Here is a 16,055-nt window from a genome sequence, read left to right as displayed (position 1 = left end):
TTGGATTCTGATTTCCTATGCTGGACTTCCTATCCACATAGACACCATCTTTGCCCTGTTTAGGTTATGACTCCCTAATCCAGGCTGTCTCTCCATTTGAATGTTCTCTTCACTTTACCTAGTATTAAACATTCACATTAGGCTTTCACATTACAACCTAAACTACCTCTCTGTAGTGCCACTTTCTTAATCCACATGGGCTGACAGTTTCCCTTCAATGTAGATAGCCTCCTCACCCTACTCAGGTTCAAATCACCCCTGCACAAATGCACCTCTTAACCCATTTGAACTCTGATACCCTGCTCTGTGCCGTGTTGGTTTCTCCTTGCTCTGTGACCCACCTAATGGCTTTAGAACCAAATTGTTCAAGAAGAGAAAGGAATGAAAGGAAAAAGAGGGGGAATAAAAAGATTTGAAAGAAAAAGAGTCCATAAATTTTAACCTAATTGGGTACTACAACACTTGGGACTGTTTGGTTCAAATAATAGAAAACACAATCCTAAATGGTTAAAAGAAGCAAAAAGGAAATGTATTTTTTCAGTGGAAAAGGCCTGGGATTGTAAATAATGACACTAAAACAGGTGACTAGTTCTTTTTCTTTCTCTTGCATTCAGCCTAACCCTAATATCTTCGGTGTTTTAGCTCCATTGTCATATAATCTATCCCTTTGTGGTGACCAGGTCCAGTCTCATATTTTCACGGGTTCATTCAAGTCCAATAAGAATAAAATGGAAAATTTCCTCTTCCTAATCACACAGGCAAAATGTCTGGTATTAATCTGCACTAACCCAATCACTCTGGCTAGAGGAATAAAATGTCCTGCCTGACATAAGACCAAGAGGCATGTTCCACTACCCATGAACTGAGAAGGAAGTGGACTGGTTTCTCCAAAGCAAAATTGGAGCTACAACCACCAAGAGAAAAATAAGTGGAAGTTAAAGGGCAAAAATCAATGTGTTCAATTATATAAGTAAGATGCTTACACATGATAAAATGACCACAAGTTCCAGGTAGTCTTTGTTAATTGTCATATAAATGGTATAAAATGCATGCTATTATGTTTCACGGGAAGACTGAATTATGGTGGAAAACTTTTTGAGGAATGACAAGCTTAGAACCATGATTTAAAGGGAAAAGGTACATACTGTAATAGCTTATTAATTTATAATAAATATACACCCAGAGACATGTAAAAAAGTGCTAGTAGTGCTGATCCTAGGAGAAAAATGTTGAAAACAAAGTGTATAGTCCTTTGCAAGGAGAATAAGTAATCAACAATAGTTACACAAATAATGACATACAGTGGTAAAAATTGATGAGTCACCGCTATAGAACATGGATAGATATGGTAGCATAGTAATGTTGAATAAAAAAGCAAGTCCCTGCTGGGGATTTAGCTCAGTTGTGCCACTGCCTGCCTCATAAGCACAAGGTCCAGAGTTCGATCCCTGGTACCAAAAAAAAGCAAGTCCCAAAAAACTATGTGTGATGTGGTAACTTTTCCCAAAGGTTACAAATAGACAAAACTAAAGCACATACTTTTTTGAAGTATGTTTGTATATGACATATATTTTTATATAATGATAACACTATTGGGAAAAGGAAAAAGAGGAAAGGTTAAAACCAAATTCACGATATTAGTAAGAAGTGTAAGGTAGCAGATGATGGAATAAAGGAACTAGAGTTACTGGTAATGTTCAAATTTGATAGAATCATCAATGTACCATTAGAAAAAAATAAAGGTGGTGGAATGCAGAAGTATGCAAGGCATGCGTCAGAGATTATAAGTAGAATGGGTTACAAGAGCAAATAATTCCTACATGGTATTAAAAACATATATGATGGGGCCAGGGATTTAGCCTAGTGGCGCTGCCCCTGCCTGGCAAGCACAAGTTCCTGAGGTCAATCCCCAGTACCAAAAAAAAAAAAACCAAAACAAACAAACAAAAAAAAACCCCACAAAACATATATGATGGTAAATCAACTAGATCCAACTATGGTAGGACTTTGAAACCTGAACATACACAATATAAATTGTGTTTTAATTAATTTTATAGACATTTATTGAGCATTTACTATTGGTAAGCCAATAAAAGCTGGCTTGGTGTTATGAAATTAGGAATGGAAAAGATTGGCCATCCAATGCATTATCAAAGAATAGCAGTATAGGATTAAGCAGTTTATTGAATATGGAAGATAAATGTAGGGATGAGTCAGAGTAGAACTTGGAGGGTTTCATCAGACTGAATGGTAGAATTAAAAGAAAGGAAAATAAAAACAGAATATGACATAGCATTCATTGAATTTAGTATAGGAAGTCAATTCCATGGGCTCAGAGATGGCTTTGATATACTTGGTTTTCCAAGAGAGTAGCTGTTAATGGCTTCAGCTTGCTATAAGAGGAAAACTAAAATTTTCCCCATGGGTGAATTAACTTTTAGTTAGTTGTTGATTTTGCATTAATGTCTTTTAGCTAAACTACATATCCAGTTTCCAAAGCCACATCCTGGTCATGAAGTAAAGTTATCGTCAAAACAGTTTCAGAGATACATAGAACTGGTTGTATCTGAACTCACGGGTGATGAAGATCAAGTTCTGGAAAGCATTGTGGAATTTCTAATGAACACTCTGGAGAAGAACCAAACTGAGAGTCTGAGGAATTGTGCAAGATGGAAATGGCTGCATCAAATCCAACACGCTGCCGAGACAAGTGGAGTATCTCTAGAGCCAGTGTACACTGAGACCTTCAAGGCTCTCACACTGGTATGTTTTCTAAAGTGATATTTATATGTATATTACCCTTATAGTAAATGATTTTCAATAGCTTCATAGAAGCACATGGCATTGGATTTAGCTGTAAATGTTTTATTCATTATTGTAGTGAATAAATGCCCCAAAACGTAGGTGAGATACAACTGGAATATTTACTGGTTGGCAATATAGAAGCAGAGAGGAAAGATAAAAAGGTAAGAGGTAGAAAAGATGTTTCAAGCTTTCTAATTTTATTTGTGGTGAGAGTCAAATAAGTTAAAAATAGACAATAGGCCAATAATGAAAAATACCACTAAGGAAATGCAGAGTTTAAGCTATATTTTCCTTGAATACTATTTTAAGAACTATTTAATTATTTTTTTAAAAAGTATTTAAATCATAAATTCATTATAAAATAGAATCCAATGTCTTGCAATATTTCAAGCACTGCCTGGAAGCACGCAGTGAGACTATTATAGAATCCTGTCTCTTAGAACACATGACCCTAAAGAACCACTGTCTACAGCCTTGCTACCTCTTCCAAAACTTCCAGGTTGCTACTCCTCTTGCACAGAACACAACAGCTGTCTTCTACATACATCACAGATTCCATTGATCCAGGAAATGGACTGTTGTCTCAGCTAGATACCAACATTTGCTCATTAAAGTTATCTCCTGAATAACTGAATTTTCCAATGTCATTAGAAATTATTAATCCAGGACTGCTCAATAAAAAAAAAGCATTACTCCTGTTTGCTTCAGAGATCTGTGGTACCCTAAGAGGAATCTAATACGTTTGATAATTACTCCATAGATCTTATATGTGGAAAAGAGGAATAAAGGCAGAAGTAGGGGCATGAAAAGGCAAACCCAAAGATATAGAAAGGGTGTAAAATATAAAGAAAAGTCTCTCTCATGTCCTCAGTTTATGAGTATGTTCAATCTATGGGTTAACACATTATCATTGATGATTTAAGATTTATAGATGTAGAGAATTTTCACTTATTTTAATTAGAAATAGTTGCAGAAATAACAGTTTGGGGGTTCAAGAAATCTTTTTCTGAAATTACATGGATCAAATAACAAACTATGTTAAAAATTATTTGAGAGCATTTTTTTCACATTCACATGTTTTAAATGGTCAAGAAATATGAGTGAAGTGAAGGCATCTTCTTGTTCTAGCTCTCTAAAATCAACACTTTAATTGAGACCCAAAAATATGACTAGTTCAAAGGGATCTAAGTTTGTAAGCCTCTAAATTTGATTAGACTTGAGAGGTTTTGTTTTGTTTTTGTTCTTGTTTTTGTTTTCAGTAAAGCAGTCTAGTTGGTATAGAGAAACCCATTAATGAACTCACGTTTAGAGGACATCTGTGGTGTCAGCCTTTTTCCCACTGCCATGAAAAGCAATAAGTAGCTGCATAATTTATTCATAAAATAAAATTCACAAATTGGCTATTGAAATGATTAGGGACATTCTTTGACTGTTTACAAATACATGGTCAGTAAAGAGGAAGGGGAAATGGGAAAGGTAGGAAAAAGGAAAGAAGGGAATGGAATTAATATGAGAAAATGAAAAATAATGGAAACAAAGTCTTTGTAGATAGGGAAGGAGGGAGGAATTGAAGGGAGGGTAGGAGAATGGGGAAAAATAAGAACCAAGATTGATTATGTAACGGTACAAATATCCAACAATGAATGTCATTATATTGTATACATTTAATGTACCAATAAAATTAATTTAAGAAAGAAAACAAATACATAGAAACATTTTGCTACAGGATGCTAAAGCCCATGGAAATAAGAAGATCAGTGCTCACATTTCCCTCTTAGAAGAAAACCTACTTTTACCAGAGAGAGGGACTGTTCTATTGAGGAATGTGGCTTGTACCCTAGATGACGCTCCATTTGTATTGAACAGAGTGCTCTATCGGGACATGAAGGGAATCAGGTAAGAACTTCTTGAAGACAGCCAGGCGTGGTGACTCATGCCTGTAATCCCAGCACTCGGGAGACTGAGGCAGGAGGATCACTGTGAGTTCAAGACTCCCCTGGGCTACATAGTGAGTTCCAGGTCAGTCTCAACTACATAGTGAGACCCTATCTCAAAAAAAAGAAAAAAGAAAAAAAAAGAAAGAAAAGAACTTCTTGAAGAGTTTGATTTCAGCCTTCTAAAAACATAATTCCCCTTCTGAAGTAAACTGGCATCCAAATTCTATTGAGCAGTTCAGGAAGGAAATGTCTTCAGTCTCCAGTGAATCTAGAGTAGAACCTAATGGGTTTCTAGTCCTGAGTGATTTATCTTGATCATTTCTAGAGCTTACTTTTTAAGCAATTACTCACCACCTAGGGACTCTGCTTCACAATGTCAGCTCAAAAAGTTATATCTCTTCATCCTGTTTATATGTTTTCTACAGTAAGATCTAAGATTGTATTTTAAATATCTCCCTCAAGGCAGGCCCTCTGAATTTTTAATCTTATCTGAGTTTGCTTTTTTTACATATAATGTCCATGATTATGGGGGAGAATTGATCTAGTTTCTTCTATGGTTTAATCTAAGGCTTTCCCTGTGGCTTATTCCTGTTCTTGTATCCTTTTTTTCTCAGCTTTGCAGTAGTGGATGAAGGGAAGCCAATCCATGTCCCCCAAGTTCAATACCATGGGAACATCTTTTTCTGGAATAAATCCCACAAGAATGATTATAATGGGTCATTCCTGGCTCTGCCTCTTCAGGATGCAAATATGAGGATCTTTGGGGTCCTGGCTGCTGACACTCTTAGAGATCCCCATGAAATAAATGTCTTTCTACCTCATGAGATCAGATTCTATCAGGTAAGTCATAGAAGTCTTCAAGAGCAGTGGTAAGGTGGCCTTTCCTATATTTCTTAGAAAGGGAAGCCAGATGAGAGTAAACCTGTGTATATATGCCTTTATGTTTGTTCCTGTTCCCTGTGTCCATCTTTGAAGAGATTCTCTTTATGAAACTACTCTCAGACTCAATTGCACATCCATGCATCAACCTTTCTGGGAATATTGTTAATATATATCTCATAACATTAATCACAAAAATAGAATGTGTACTGTGCTACAGCGTTAAATGCACAAAGTAGAAATGAATCTTTAGAAGGCATATATTTTTGTTTTATTGGTAATGCTACCTGGTAATATTTTGTTCTTTCCATGAAGGTACTAAATATGGTATGCATTTCCATCACTCTTATTTCAACATTACAATTTTTAAGAACAAAAAACAAATAAAAATGCCCAATGTTTGTTAAGTATTTATTCATATTTTCAAATTAGGCCACAAAAAAGATAGACACTTTTAACACTATGAAATAACTAGAACATATCTACATACATATTTAATTCCATGGATAGAAATTTTAATGAAGGAATATTTAACACCTTTTTGAAGGCTATGGACTATAGTATCCCAATAAGTCAAGGACACGCTATGTCCTTGTTATTTATTCCCCTATGAGCCCTTGGCTATTTATGTTCATTGATGATTATTTTTCATTTTCTCTTTCCACTTACTGGATAGACAACTGAGAAAAATGGTTGAGTATCTTTCTCTGGACATCTTTTTAATAAGATTCAATCTCATCTGACATAAAAATAACAAGAAATTAAGGAGTAAAATGGAAGAATGTGGAGTTATCAGTAGGCAAATTATATAGTCTTATTAGCAAGTCCAAATAAATTAGAAATTGGTGTTCTAGCCCTAAGAGACAAAGGCCCCTGGGTTACCCTTAAATGGTTTGAGTCCTGACATATAAATGCATATGATTTTGAAGAATTTGTGGTTATGGGTGCTATAGACTTCCCATCCCCTTTCTGTAAAACAAGATCTCTTATGACTATCAAAGGACTGTAATCCAGCATGTTGCAAGTCTTGGATCTAAGCTTGTCCTGTGCTGTTTATCTGATGACAGAAGCCATAGATGCAAACATTAATATTGGCATCAGTTGAAGGCCACTCTTACACATCTGTTCAGGGCTAGAATCTTGGCTTTTAAACATTTTTTTCTCACTTTTATGTTTATCTTTTTCTTATGATTCTATTCTCTAATAGAACATATCACAAATTTCACTGAACTATTATCACAAAGCATAAAAAGTTATGTAGATCTTTTTTTAAAAAGTTTACATGTACACCACAAGCATATAACATATCTTCATCATTTTCAATTCCTTATGTCTCCCACTCCCTTACCTTCCCCACCTTGTACCCCTTTACCATCTCCAAAAAGTCTGCCTTCTTATTTCCTACCATCTCTCCTTTATTTTACTGATTAATAATTTATATTTTAGGTTTCTCATATAAGAAAAGCCATATGATATTGAACTTTATGTGCCTGACTTATTTCACTTAACATTATGGTTTCAAATTCCGTTCATTTTCCTGCAAATAACATGATTTCATTCTTCTTTATAGCTGAACTGTATATATACACTTCATATGCCGTTCATCTATTCACAAGCATCTAGCTATTTCCAGAGCTTAGCTATAGTGAATTGTGCACTATAAAGAAAAATATTCAAATGAATAAACCTTGAGACCATAATGCTAAGTAAAATAAATAGGACACAGAAGATTAAATATCTCATGGTTTCTCTTAAATGAAAAATTCAAAATATGAATAATTTAAAAAGCAAAATAAAATATGGATTATAGGATATTGGAGGTAGACCTTTTAGAGATGAGAAGGGGATCTAGGGGTGGAGGGAAAGAAGAATAAGGGAAGGAGACAGGGAAGTAAAAAGGATTAAGATGCAATATGTGGGGCCGGGGATTTAGCTCAGTGGTTCTGCCACCTGCCTTGCAAGCACAAGGACCCAAGTTCAATCCCCAGTACCAAGAAAAAAAAAAAAGATGCAATATGTGTAAGTAACAACTCCCCACAATGAATGTACCCATTATCGCAAAATTGTACTAATAAGTAATAAACATGGATATGTATATATATCACTATAATATGATATCTTTCTTTCAATAATATACTCAGGAGAGGTATGCCTGGGTCAAATGGAATTTCTATTTTTAGTGTTTTGAGGACTCTCCATACTGATTTCTTAGTTTACATTTCCACCAACAGCATAGAAGAGTCCCTTGTTCTACACATCCTTGCTAGCACTGATTGCTTTTTGTTTTCTTGATGATAGCCATTCTGATGGGGATAAGATGGAATCACAGAGTTGTTTTAATGAGCATTTCCCTAATGGCTAAAGATGTTGAATATTTTTTCATATGCTTATTAACCATTTGTGCTTTTTCTTTTGAGTCTATTCAGTTCATTTGCCTATTTTTTGTTTGGGTCATTCATTGAGCAAGGGAGTTAATTTTGTTGAATTCTTAATATAATCTAGATCTTAATCCTCTATCAAATGAGTAGCTAGCAAATTTTTTCCTCCATTCTGTAGGTTGTCTTTTCACTGTCAGTTGTTTCTTTAATGTACAGAAGCTTTTTGATTTGATGTAATCCCATTTGTTAATTGTTGATATTATTTCCCATGCTATTGGAACTCTGTTCAGGAAGTCTTTGCCTATGCCTATGGGTTCAAATATTTCCCTATGTTAACATCCAGAAGTTTCAAAGTTTCCACTTTTATATATAGATCATCAGTTTGATTTTAGGACAAGGTGAGAGATATGGATCTAGTTTCAATCATCTGTATGTAGGTAAACCAGTTTTCCCAGCACCATTTGTTAAAGAGGCCACCTTTTCACCATCTTACCAAAAGCACTCTAAAGATTTAATGCAATCTCTACTAAACTACTAACAACATTCTTTACAGAACTAGAAAACACAATGCTAAAATTCACATGGAACCAGAAGAAACCTAAAATAGCCAAAGCAATCCTGGGCCAAAAATAGCAAAGTAGGAAACATCACAACACCAAATTTCAAGTTGTACTATAAAGCTATAGTAAACAAAAACAGCACGATACTGGTACAAAAGTAGGCATGTAGGCCAATGGAACAGGACAGAAGACAGAGAAATAACCACATGTACCTTCAGCCATCTGATTTTTTACAAAGAGGCCAAAAACATTTTTTGAGGTACAGGAGATTGATTTCAAGGCTTTGCACATGCTAAGGAAGCACTCCGTCATTGAGCTGCATCCTAAGAACCTTTTTAATCTTAGTTTGAGAAAAATTCTTGTTAAATGTCCTAGGCTAGCCTTGATTTTCCATCCTCCTGCCCCAGCCTCTCCTGTAACTGGGAATGTACCCAGCATATACCCTTCCTTCCTTCTTTTAGTTTTGTATTTTGCAGTAGTGAAGATTGAACCTAGAGGCATTCTACCACTGAGCTATATCTCCAGACACCTCCCTACCTTTTGAGGCAGGGTCTCACTGAGTTACTTAGGCTAACTTTGAATTTGCCATCCTGCCTCTGCATACCAAGTAGCTGGGATTTACTTGTGTACCTCTGCCTCTGAACCCTTTGAGTTCTTGATGATTCTTATTATGTAACAAAATATGGAACACTACTGATGAATGAATTATAAGAAGTATATTATCATTAGTTTAAAAGATAGTCCAATTAATATATCATTAATTATTTTGCTATCTTAAAAAGAAAAGGCAAGCTGAATTTTCTGTTTTTACAGGGTGTTGCCAATGTCTTCAGCAGTGCCTATCACTATGTTCACAGCAGGGAGCATATCCTGCATGTTGTGGTCACTGGCATCAGCTGGCTCTTCAATATCACATCCAGCATTTCCTCCATCACTACCTACTTTGTTGAGTCTAGTCCAGACCAGGTAGGCGAAGCTCAACATGTTAGACCTCTTCAGTGGCAGATGTGAGGGAACCTGGCTGTGACATCTCTCACCTCACTTATCACCAGGATTGATTCAGCTGATCTAGCTGGTTAGACAAATGTCCCTTTCCTCCTTCAGTGTTCCATGTGCATCCCTCCTGAAGCCATATGCTCAAAAGAGGATAATTGTACCAACAGAGGAGAACTATTCTTCAGTCAAGGTTATATGAGTTGCTGTACTCCCCTGCTAGAACCTCCAAACAAGTTCTCAAGATCTCTTCAATATAACAAAGTTACTAGATGTTAATTTCTTGTTAATATATTTTTTAAAAACTATATTAGTTAACGATGAAGCTAACAGGGGAACATATTTCCAGGGACCTCAACTCAAGATCCTTGGTTGTGAGTGACAGGAATCTGCCTTAGACAAAAGACAAAATTGACTGATTTATGTGACCAAAATGAAGAAAGTACAGAAATCATGCTGGCTTCCAAAATGATCAGATCCAGGCAATCAATACCATTAGGGCTCTCTTGTGTTCTTTATCTTCCCAGTTCTCATGTGTACTTCCCTCTGGCACCGGCTTTGTTCTTCCAGATAAAGATATGCTTTCTCCATACAGAAAGTCAGATGCTTAGTAAAGCTTCCAATGAAATGTTTCAGAAAATCCAAGAAAGAAAAACTCTTTTCAACTCATCCTGAGATATGTCCCAAGAGGCAATACCCCCATCATCACATGAATGATATGGGAACAGATAAGGGTCTCCTATTTTGGAAGGACACAATTATATCACACCAATATACTTTTTTAAAAGAGCCTCTATGTATAATATGATTATTTTGAGGGGGTTTCATTGTGTATAGTATATTTTGATCATTTCCTCTTTACTACTATCTCATTCAATCCCTTCCTGCTCCCCCTTATTCCCTTCATCCTTTCTAATAATAGTCTCTCTTCTTTCATACCATCATGTTTAGATTCCACATAATAGGGAGAACATGTGATATTTGTCTTCCTGAGCCTTGCTTATTTTGTTCAACATAATGATCTCCAGTTCCAACCATTTTCCTTCAGATGGCAAATTTTCTTCTTTACAGCTGAATAATACTCCATTGTGTATATGTGCCACATTTTCTTTATGCATAATATATTGATGGGGATTTAGTCTGGTTCCTTATCTTGGCTATTGTGAATAAACATGGTTATGCAGGTATCCTGTGATATGCTGCCTTTAATTCCTTTGGGTACATACCAAGGAGTGATATAGCTTGATCAAATCACAACTCTATTTTTAGTTTTTTTAGTACAGTAGCTGTACTAATTTACATTCCCACCAGTGGTGTGAAGGGGTTCCTTTTTCCTGCATCCTTGGGCATCTTTTTTTGCGGGGGGTAGTATTCTTGAAGATAGCTATTCAGATTGGAATTTCGTTGTAGTTTTGATTTGCATTTGCCTATTGCTAAAGATGTTGAAAGTTTTTTCATATATTTACTGGCCATTGTACTTCTTTTTAGAAATATCCATTTAATTCATTTGCTTATTTATTGATTGGGCTATTTGATTTTTTTCATGTTAATTTTTTTGGTTTTTTCATATAATCTAGATATTAATTCTCAATCAAAAGAGTGCCTGTGAAAGGTTTTCTCTCATTCTTCACTCTGTTACTTCCCTTGCTGTGCAGAAATCTTTTAATTTGATGTAGTCCCATTTGTTGATTTATGCTAAAATTTTTTAGGTAACAGGAGTCCTATTCAGGAAGTTTTTGCTTGTGCCTATGGCTTCAAAGGTTTTCCCTATATTTTCTTTCAGCCATTGCAGAGTTTCAGGTCTTATACCTACATATTTAATTTTGAAATGATATTTGTACAAGGTGACAGTAGGGATCTAGTTTCAGTTTTCTACAAGTGGATATCTAGTTTTCCCAGCACCATTTGTTGAAAGGCTATCTTTTCTCCAATATATATTTTGTTTCCTTTGTCCAGAATCAGATTGTAGTTTTGTGGACTTATTTCTGTGTTCTGTATTCTGTTCCATTGGTCCAAATGTCTATTTTTGTGTCCATGTTATGCTATTTTTTTAGTATGGCTTTGTATTGCCATTTAAAATTGGATATTGTGATGCCTCCAGCCTTGCCTTTTTTGCTTAAGATTGCTCTGGCTGTTTTGGGTCTTTCATGTGTCCACATAAATTTTAGGATTTTGTTGTTGTTGTTGTTCTGTGAAGAATGTTATTGGTATTTCGATGAGATTACATTGAATCTATAGATAGCTTTTAGTAAATATGGTCATTTTAACAATATTAATTCTGTTGACCCATAAACATGGGAGATCTTTCTATCTTCTCATGTATTTTCAAGTACTTCAGTAATCTTGAAATTTTTATTGTAGAGTTTATTTCCCTCCTTGGTTATGTTGGTCCATGTCTTATTTACTTTTCTCATTGCTGCCACAAAATACCTGACACCCAAACTTAAAAGAGGAAAGGTTTATTTAGTTCACAGTCTGTAGAAGTTTCATTCCATAATCAGCTGGCTCCAAGGCAGGGGGGCACATGGCAAAGGGGCAACAGTTCATGGCACTGTAAGACAGAAAAAGCAACAAGGGAAACTTAACAGCATCTTTTATCTTATCTAGACTATCAGGATTAGAGGGGTGCCAAACCAAGCTGTGCACTGGTTTAGTAATCACATGTCCTTAATCCCAGCATCACACACTCTAGATTCAGCCACCTCTGAAAAAGCCACCTATGACCACATAAGGCTTTGGGGGGACATCTAGACCCAAACCATAGCAGTCCACAGATTTTCTTAAGCTATTGTGAATGGAATTGTTTTTGCTGGTTTCTGTCTCAGGATTTCTCTATCATTGGTGTTGAAAAAAAAGGAAGGTTTTTATTTTTTAAATTTTTATTTTATGTCATTCTGCTTTGCTTAATTCATTTATCAGCTCTTAAAGTCTTTTAGTGGAGTCTTAGGTATCTTCTATATATAGGATTATATTATGGTAAACAAGGATAATTTAACTTCTTCCTTTGCTATTTACATCCTTTTCATTTCTTTTTCCTACTGATTGCTTCAGCTAAAATTTTAAGTACTATATTGAATAGGAGTGGCAAGAGTTAATGTGGTGAATTCTTACTGGATGTTTACTTTGCTTCTTTACACTTAAATTTTTTGTTTTGTTTTGTTTTGTTGAACTCAGCATCTGGTGCTTGTGAGGCAAGCAGCAGCACCACTAAGCTAAATCCCTGGCCCTTTTACACTTAATTTTAACATTAGGATTTCTGTATGATGAAATTGACAGAAATTTGTCTTCTTTTCAAAAAATAACTAAACAACTCTGCGAGGTGCCTGATCAAGTAGCGACATCACCTTGTTGTCTCCCAGTTCCCTGGCTGTCTGCAACAGGTACCTATCCCCATCTCTCTTGGCTTCTTTTCTTTCCTTACCACCAGGATCTTCCTTCCCACCAGGTTCTTCCTTCCCTCCCTCACTGGATGGAGACTCAGCCATAGAGAATTGAATCACAGAACTCTTGGTAGGGTGGCCAGATTATGGAGGTAGTAAATACCTTGTTATTGGCTCTGCACTGGGGGTGGGGGTGAGTTGGAGGTAGAGGTAGGAATGGGAGGCTTTAAGTCCCAGCCTTGGTACTGGAGCAAAGCACCTCATCTATCAGGTCACTACTGCAGTGGAACAAATACACACAGGTCTGAGGATACAAAAGCACTTTTTCAGGGTCTTAAGGAAGACAGTACCTAAAGCATCATGGAAAAGAACAAAATAGCCTAAAACAAGTGTGCAAGAAGCATGGCTTCCATAATATTAATTTCAGAATTTTTACAACATGGCCAAAGCCACAAGGGTGATGGTCCATCTGACCCAAGGTCATTTTATGGTGATAAAGAAGGCTGCTGAAAGGGAGGGGAGGAAAATGTCCACCCAGAAGCCAGGATTTGAGTAAGAATAGAATAGCTTGTCCAAGGATGTAGTTAAGAGCTGTGTCCTCTATGCAAGACAACATGATGAGGTTTTGGTGTTAAAAATGACTAAATGTAACTGCAGGGATAAGTTTTTCCAAGCACTCAACTATTGTAACTTTCTAAGTCAACCTTTTAACCATCTGCAGACCCCTAAATCTACTTTCCTATCTTTTCCAGCCTGTTCTACATCATAAAACGTATGCAGTATCAATGAGCTCCATAGCCCTCTAGCTTTTGTTTGGCTTTGCCACTATTAGGAAGCTGGAGGACAGAAAGAGACTGAAGCTGGAATATTTATGTTTCTGATTCTCCCTGCAAAGTTGCTATGGTTTGACTGTGTTCTGCTAAAGGCCACTTCACCTTTAGTCAGGTGTCTTCCCCATATAGGTATCCTCTCTAGACCCTAGTAGTTGTTTCCTCCCCTTGCCTCTTCAGGCTAAGGGTGGTTAACTACTATGCCAGGGTTCTAAACACTGCCTGAAACATCATAAATATTCCCTTTATTAAACTATCTTCAATGGCAAGACATGGTGGCACATGCCTGTAATCCCAGCACTCAGGAGGCTGAGACAGGAGAATTGCTGCTAGTTTGAGGGCAGCCTGTGGTACATAGTAAGTTCAAGGCCAGTCTGAACTACAATATGAAACCCTGTTTCAAAGAAAGAAAGAAAGAAAGAAAGAAAAGAAAGGAGGAAAAGTCTCCTCAAATTACCAAGTTCTGGTATGCCATCTGTATTTTTCTGCCACCCTGACTGATACAAATTATAAAGTACATTCTGAGTTGCTCAAACTCACCTCATAGCCACATGCCTGTAAAGTACAGAGTTACGAAGGAAAAACATCTTGCTCTGTTGTGAATAACCATAAATGAGAAAAATAGGGGGTTCAAATTATTTACAGTATGGAACCCAGGCTATTTTAGTTTATCACCCAAAATCATCTGTCTTTTGTTGGAATAATGAACTTGTTAAATAGATATCTATGGTAGATAGAAGAACGGCCCTTTCACCTCAAAGATATCCATGTCCTAATTCCTGTAACCTGTGAATGCCTGACCTTACAGGACAACAGGTACTGTATTTTGCAGAATTGAGATTAAGAAATTTGAGATGCAGAGATAGATTATCCTGGGTTGTCCAGATGAGCCCAATCTAATCATGAGTCCTTAAAAACAAAGAACCTTGTCTGGCTGTGGTCCCTGAGAGATGGGAGAACAGGATAAGAGTGACACCTCATTGCCTGTCCTGAGATGCACAAGTCTATGTACAAAGATTCGAGGTCTCTAGTGGGTGAGAGCAGCCCCAGGCTGATAGCTAGTGGGGAAATCCAAAGCTCAGTCTTTTATTTCCCTAAGGTCTTGAGAGAGTTAAGTGGCCAACATGTGTGCCTGGTGTGTTATTTTAAGTCATATCTCACTTTTGAAAAAAGACAAAATTCAGACTAGCCAGTAATTTCTGCTTTTATCACATTCCTTTTCTACAGATTTTCTGTTTGAATGAGAGAGAAAGAGAGAGGCTACCAGAAGGAAAAAAAATGCAGTATTACAATTACTGTTCCACATTCCATCATCCATAATAGAAAACAAAACTTTTCTACTTTAGGGACTTCAAAAATTCTGTAACTCTCTCCAGAACATTCTCTCTACTTCATTCTATTACCCTTAGGTCCTCTATGAAGCAAACTACAAAATGTTTTCAAGGAACATAAATATTTTAATAAAGTAAAAAGTTTTATGAAGTAAAAGGTCTTTTTCACAAGAAGACCACTTTTTAAAGGTATAAGGTCTTCCAAAACAATACTTTTAAATTTAACAAAATTTGTAGAAAAAAACCCAACATGATTTTTTTTTCCAGTCCTAGGAATCAAACTTGTGCTTGCAAAGAAGGCATGGTGCCACTGAGCTAAATCCCCAGCCCTCCTCCTTGATAAAAGATTTTTAAGTGTTGTAGAATACCTAAAACTATGAAGATTAAGAGAAAATATATAATCTTGGTTTGAGGAATGATTGCTAATCTTATGCCAAAGGTTGGAACAATTTTCACATGGCCTACATAAAAATGTAAAATTTTCTTGCACCAAAGTTATAATAAAATTAGAGCTGGGGAGCTGTGGATTTAGCTCAGTGATTCTACTGCCTTCCTGGCAAGTGTAAGGTCCCAAGTTCAATCCCCAATACCAAAAAAAATATTAGAGCTGGGGGATGCCACTCAGTGTTAGAGTGTTTGCCGGGCACATGCAAGACTTGGCTCAATTTCTGGTGATAAAGTAAAAGCAGAATTAATTAGCTTATGACAAACTAGGGGAAAATCACGGATATAAATAAATCAACGAGAGTTTTTAAATCCAAAGGAAAATAAGCATAGGGCATGCCTATTTTAAAGTAACAATAAAAAACCTCATGTAAAATGTCCATAAATGTGAAAAAATATTCAATTATTCTTAACGAAATAAATACAAAATAAAAGTAACTTTTTACTACTAAATTAGAAAAGGTTTTAAGGACTATAATTTGAAATTAGACATCTAGGTAGAGATATCGAGTAGGCAG

General features: G+C 36.2%; 1 protein-coding gene across 12 annotated transcripts in view; it reads left to right on the top strand.

The window, feature by feature from the left end:
• Efcab5 (EF-hand calcium binding domain 5) overlaps window positions 1-16,055 on the top strand; it is a 128,083-nt gene that overhangs the window by 88,275 nt on the left and 23,753 nt on the right. For 11 of the 12 annotated variants that reach the window (XM_010642228.1, XM_010642232.3, XM_033762867.1 and 8 more), the window contains 4 exons: window positions 2,474-2,763; window positions 4,532-4,701; window positions 5,357-5,582; window positions 9,373-9,525. In XM_010642228.1, coding sequence (XP_010640530.1) covers window positions 2,474-2,763; window positions 4,532-4,701; window positions 5,357-5,582; window positions 9,373-9,525 — 839 coding nt within the window. Of the gene's footprint in view, window positions 1-2,473; window positions 2,764-4,531; window positions 4,702-5,356; window positions 5,583-9,372; window positions 9,526-9,663; window positions 10,854-16,055 lie in introns of those variants that run through there. The other variant, XM_010642235.3, reaches the window with a different exon arrangement.

Source organism: Fukomys damarensis, unplaced genomic scaffold (genome assembly GCF_012274545.1).
Source record: "Fukomys damarensis isolate Sample0158 unplaced genomic scaffold, DMR_v1.0_HiC HiC_scaffold_13, whole genome shotgun sequence".
Taxonomy (NCBI): Eukaryota; Metazoa; Chordata; class Mammalia; order Rodentia; family Bathyergidae; genus Fukomys; species Fukomys damarensis.
The sequence above is the reverse complement of the archived record's forward strand: the minus strand, read 5'-3'. Positions and strand labels throughout refer to the sequence as shown.